This window comes from Antennarius striatus, chromosome 12 (assembly GCF_040054535.1).
Source record: "Antennarius striatus isolate MH-2024 chromosome 12, ASM4005453v1, whole genome shotgun sequence".
In the NCBI taxonomy this organism is placed as follows: Eukaryota; Metazoa; Chordata; class Actinopteri; order Lophiiformes; family Antennariidae; genus Antennarius; species Antennarius striatus.
Window position 1 is genome coordinate 5966982 of NC_090787.1, and position 6516 is coordinate 5973497.

General features: G+C 39.8%; 1 protein-coding gene across 1 annotated transcript; it reads left to right on the plus strand.

Moving 5' to 3' along the window:
- Nucleotides 1-5043: 5043 nt before the first annotated feature.
- LOC137605530 (olfactory receptor 11A1-like) lies at nt 5044-6009 on the plus strand. Its single transcript, XM_068330276.1, has one exon. The coding sequence runs from the start codon at nt 5044-5046 to the stop codon at nt 6007-6009; it is 966 nt and encodes a 321-aa protein (XP_068186377.1).
- Nucleotides 6010-6516: the final 507 nt, after the last annotated feature.

Genomic DNA, 6516 nt, shown 5'->3' on the forward strand with positions numbered 1-6516 from the left:
TAAGTTAATCCAATATTAAATATTGATTGATAAAACAGATATTTATATATATACATATATATATATATAATATAACAGAATATAGGCTGAAAAACAGACCTTATTTAAAGGATGGTAACAGTTCCCTGAAACAGAACATGTTCCTTTCCAACGTTCAGGAAAGTGAACTCTTTGGGTCAGTGGAATGTTTTTATGGGGTTCCTTCACCCTCCATGGATCTCATTAAACTCACCACCAAGAGCAGCATGTAAACAACTTTATCAATCTCTCGAGGCCTGACTTCATCCAAACTTTGGACCTGTTTCCCAGTATAGGTTTACTTCGGCTAACATTGTTTTGAGTTAAGGTGTTCTCGATTAAATGTAAATTTAAAGAAATTATAGTTGACTTTACGTCTGCCCACCATAAATATTGGAATTGAAAAATCACTAGAAAATCACATAATCACAAAAAGTACATAATTTCATGTTACTGATGATAAATGGAAAGATACTTTATTAATCCCGGAGGACATTGTGAATATCTACTGCTTAGACATAAATGTAGATACTAAATACTGTTTAAATAAACACCAGGAGAAAATAGAAACAGTGGCAACGCAGGACAGGACATACCATGAGACATATACTCCACTTTTGCAGACGACATTCCAGTGTACTGTATTGTACAATAAAACAGAATGAAAACTAGTATCTACCAGTATCTACCATTAAGCATCAGTCGTGATTACCACACTTGTTTTGAATTCAGAGTAATTCATGTACGGTAAGCTCTTGCTTTTTATAATTTAATCTTAGAGGCGAGTTAATGTGATATCAGTCAATTTTAGACTAACCTTCGTGTCTGCTGGAACCAGTAACGCTGTACGATGAGGTATCCTGTACAAGGATCCAATGTGTTTCAAGTGTCCTAAAAAAAACAGGGTTTTGTTTAGAACACTGTTTAGGGGGTAGGTCATGGAAACATCCATAACTACCGACAATATGTTCATGCAGATGACTTGGCCATCCTACTCAGCAAACCATACTGGCAGGCAGTGCAGGCAGACCTCTCAGAGCACTTGATCATCCTGTCTTTGTATATGAAAAACAGGCGCTCCAAGCATGATGATGGCAAGATTGTTTCTAAAATGTTCCCACCTCAACAACAGGGAGGGAAACGCCATGTCGGGTTGACAGCAACTGGCTACAGTGTCAAGTATCCCTTGTGCATCTCGGCGTAAAGCTCAACCGAACATTGTCATTCGATCAACACCTTGGCAGTGTCAAGGGAAAGACCACCACCCGTATCGCATTTATGCACCAGCTAGTCGGTACCACATGGTTAGACATAACAAGGACATTATACACTTCCACTGATGTCCTGGTCTCTGCTGCTGCTGAGTCCTGTGCTCCAGTCTGTTGCTGCAGTTTCCATGTTAAGATCGCCACTGCCCTCAATTATGTTCATTGTACTGTCTCTGGATGCCTATAAGCCACCCCAATTCACCAACTACCCATCCTAACTGGAATCATGTCAGAAGAAAATGAGCTATGCTGGCTCTTGCTTCAAAAGCACAGACGAGTGAATCCAACCTCCTCCACAAGACCATCACAGATGGACCGCAGTGCAAGCACCACGTAGCCCAGCACGCATTTGCCAAACATGCCATGGAGTTGCTCAGCACCCCACCAGCTGACACTAGCAGAGCTTCCTGGGTCAAGGCAAGATGGCAGAAACATTGGAGAGCAGCAGAACCATCCAGATTCCACCGCTATATTGAGGACCCCACAGAAGTCCCTGTTGAGCAGTAGACAACTCTCAAGCACTTGATGAGTGGTGTTGGACATTTTGGAGAATCGATGCATGGTAGGGCTCCCGGAGAGTCAATCAATCAATCAAGCTTTATTTATGTAGCGCTTAGTCATGGCAACAGACATTATAAAGCGCTTTAACAGACAGAACAACCCAACCGAACCCTCCAGAGCAAGCATAAGCAACAGTGGTTGAGGAAAAACTCCCTTGTTGAGGAAGAAACTCCGGCCAGGACCCAGACTCTTTTGGGCGGCCATCCGTCTTGACCTGTTGGGTGGAAAAGAAATAAAAGGCAGTTAAGGATAGGGTGAGAGAAAAAGAGACAGAGAGTGTCAGGTAGGCCAGATAGAGTCAGTGTCTTTATGGTATAGTTTGACAATTTGATGCAGGCACTTTTCATCACATCCGACTCATTCCCCTTTCTGCAGCAACCCACACCAATCACCACCGCTCCATTTCACATTTTCCACACCACATTTTCAACTCTCAACTAGTCTCATCTTTGTGCTGGAAAATTGTGTAAATCTTATAATAATGTGCACATGTGATAAATGTGTGGTTGTTGCCACATCTTTTGCCTGTTAGTTACTGTTGACGAGTTGGGAGTGCTGTTGTGGGCACACATACCCACTTAAAATGAAACTTTGCAAGTGTTCTTCTACGTTGTGAAATGGCAGGTGTCAGTTAGCGTTTCAGGGCATTATCACCACATCCTGTTCAGGTGTATGAATAGATGGCACTCCTCTGCATAAAAATTAGTCTTCAAAATAAAAGCACATATTTTTCTTTTTTTAAAATTTTAAATGCTAGGGCAATCTACCCAGCTGTTAAGATTGATAATGGGCCCTTGTTGAGCACTCGGTTACTTTTCTGGGTAATTTCAACATTCATGTGTGCAACAACAGTAGGACTCGTCAAAGCATGACAAACAATTGGCCTGCTATATTTGAACCTCAGTTGTGATCTATCAGAGGACATCTGTGCTGTTTTGTTAATGATTCAGACAATCTTCAAACATGGGTTTCCAAACTGCACCTGGCAGCAGAACACCCTAGGTCAATGACCAACTTTGTAGTTGTATCATCAGTCTTACAACCATATGTTGTTCAGGTGAACACAATTGCTAAATTTTCAATTGACCACTGATTGGTTGTCCTTGACAGGTAATAGGTCTGATAGTTCTAGTGGAATCAAGTTTACAGTGAGTTTAACCTTAGGTTGTTTGACCTAGGTACCCCTCCCACCAGTTCTCAATACAAATTTCAATTATTTTTAAGTTTTGCTGGAAGAAAACGTCACAAACAGAATGTCTCTGGAGGTCAGTAAGACAGCAGGCAAAAACGGAACTACACAGGGGGTTAAGGTTAGGCCTTCTTTGAAGCCAGAACCCTGTTGGAGGTATTTTGCAAGTATTGAACCTCTCTTGATGTCAAACAGAAAATCATTGTTGAAAACTCAATCCTTCTAGAAGTTGACTAGTGGTCAGCAGGAAAAACGATGACTCTGCAAGCCTATCTGGGAAATCAGCAAAACCCAGACCAACAATTTGCCAGGAGGGCCAACGTGAGTAAGAGCGCATGTAAAGTTTTGTTCTAAATGGATTGTGAAAGTGCTCCAACACGGCTTGGCCAGACAGTTAGTAAATGGAAATAAAGAGAGTGGACATCCTCATCAACTTAAAAAAGCATTAAAATTTGTGCAAATTATTAAGTGAATCCACATGACTGAAAAACACTTTCAATACTTTCTTCATTTTTGAATTCTGTGTGATTGTAGCATCTGAAAGCATTGTATTGCATGCACTTGTGTTGGTTGTAAAATCAAAAGTTAAGTTCATATTGAACTATACCAGCATTACTGGACTGCGTACCTTCACTTTTTGTCATGGCTCACAAGCCGGGTCGTGACATGAGTTAGAAAGATAGCAACAACAGGTTTATTGATGTAGTGAAAGAGGACATGAAGGTCGTTGGTGTGAGAGACGAGGATGCAGAAAACAGGGTTAGATGGACGCAACTGATTTGCTGTGGCAATCCTTGAAGGGTTAAAAGCTGAAAGGAGAAGAAGTAGTAGCAGCATGGTATCAATCAGCAACACCTGGTCGGGAACGCCGATCAGGTGTTGCTGATTGATAACAGTTGCATCCTCTGCCTCTGTTGCGAGATTTTTCTTTAATAAAAAGCACCTCAGCTGGCTCTACTCCAAGCTCCTCCCTGGTGACTGAGCTCCTCACCCTTTCTCTAAGGGTGTGCCCAGCCAAATTATCCTGCCCGTATTGTATTTGTATTGTTTCTTTCTTTGTAAGTCAACTTTCAATTACTGTGCCTGCAAAGTACCTGCTATTATGTCAAGGAACTCTGTTGAGTTCCTCAACATGATTGTATTTCCTTCTGGTAGGCAGTCTTTGGTCCAATTTGGTGCTGATGTCAGGTGTGTCAGGATGTGTGTGGTTCTAAGCCCATTCAGGATGTTTGGCCCTACCAGAAGTTTGAGACTCCAGGAAACATGGCTATAAGGGTCATACAGACGTGCAAACAACCCCATCACAATGAGGTGGCTGGGTAGCGCATGTTGTAAGACTTTGCTTTTTTCAGCAAGACAATGCCAAAATCATGTCATGTTAATTGTTGTGCCATAGTAATGGAGTCCACTTGCTAAACTACTTCCTGCATTTATTTGGAACTGAATACCTATTGAAAACATTGTGCAAACATAAAAAAGCCAAATTATTTTAAATCCCACAGTACAAGAATGTGAAAGCATTCCTTTTTCCAAATGACGACATTTGGTCACTTCAGGTCCCAAATCCTGTGTTGAATGTTCAAAGAAGAAGTGACACAACTCAGTGGTAACCATGACCATAACTATGTATTTTCAAACTTTTGTCTCAGATTTGTATTGACATTAAAAGTTATCATCATCAGTGGCCAGAAGGGAAACCAAATCAACAGTGACGGACATCTTACATAAGGTCATCAAGAGAATCACTTAAAAGAGTTTGATGAAGTTGGTTGTCTTGGTTCAGGATTTAATGAGATCCATGGAGGATGGAGAATCCCATAAAACCTTTTCTCTGACTCCAACTGCTGACAGTCTGGAGATCAGATCAATGCTTTTACTAGTCCTGGTATCTGCAGATGAACGACCCAATCAGACTCATGTTCAATGTTAATGCCGTCTTTTCTCTGAAGGTTTCATCAGTGATTGTTTTTAATCGACCTGCTTTAATCATTAAGGGTTTGATTCCTGATGTTCATGGATATTGAACTTAACATGACGTTTATAACTCTTGGTGGATATGTGGAAGTGGAAAAATACAGATATCTGTATTTTCTAATCATGTTGACATTTTACATTTTGATAATATGTTGTAATTCTGTTATTGTGTTTCTTATCTTGATTCATCAGAACCTCCATGAGCCTATGTACATTTTTATTGCAGCTTTGCTCATCAACTCTGTTTTATTCAGCACCACTGTCTACCCCAAAATTCTAATTGACTCATTATCAGAGAGTCAGATCATATCTTATCCAGCTTGTCTCTTCCAGGTGTTTGTATTTTACTCTGTAGCTGCATCCGATTTCTCACTGTTGGCAGTTATGTCTTATGACAGGTATGTGTCTATATGTAAACCTCTGCAATATCCAACCATCATGAGAAAAACTACTGTAAAGGTTTTGCTATGTTTGGCCTGGCTTCTGCCCGTGATCCATTTTGCAGCTGGAGCTATGCAGATTGGTCATGAAAAACTTTGCAGCTTTTCTATCATGGGATTTTACTGCAATAGTTCTCTTCTGTCTATGTACTGTGAGAAATCAAGGCCACTGTATGGTTTGTTTCTTTTGGTAATTACTGTAATTATCCCTTCACTTTTTATTTTGTTTACGTACACAAGAATATTCATGATCTCTTATCAAAGTAGCAGAGACGTCCGGAGAAAAGCTGCACAGACCTGTTTACCACACTTGATAGTTTTAATCAGTTTTACCTGTATTTGTGCTTTTGATGGCGTTATACCTCGTCTTAAATTTGTGTCAAAAACTGTGCGCTTAATAATGACTCTACAAGTGATTGTGTATACTCCTCTCTTCAATCCAATCATCTATGGACTAAAAATGAAAGAAATTTATAAACACCTGAAGAGATTGTTCTGTAAGGGCAAACTGAAACCTCACTTAATTAAAAACAACAGGAAATTTCATACATTTATGTGATTTCTCAGATGTGATTCCGTATAATATTATTGATGTATACAATGTTTTCAACCTGTTATACTTTCAGTTACCCAGTTATCCCTTGTTACTCTGTTAATACGTTCCAGGATCACCCATGAAAAATGCAAGTCCGAAATATAGTGACAAACTATTTATTTTATTATTAATGGTAATTTAAATGTTTATGAACCTTCCCTATACTAATATTAAACCACCTTGTATCTGTATTACCTTTTCCCACACACTTATGGTGTTTAAAACACTTTTTTGTTGAAGAAAAGTTGTAGGAGGAACCGTGAGTCTCGCAACACAGCTCACGCATGAATGCTGTCAGCCAATAGCATGCTTGTATGATATCACTTGACTACCTACTAAAAATCTGTTGTGTAGTGAAGCCATACATCTCGAAGCACAAACAAGCGAGGGATTACTGTATCTGTGAACTGGTTTTGTGTTCTTTTTACTCCATATAAAGTCATCACGAGTTTCATTGAATTTTTCAACAAA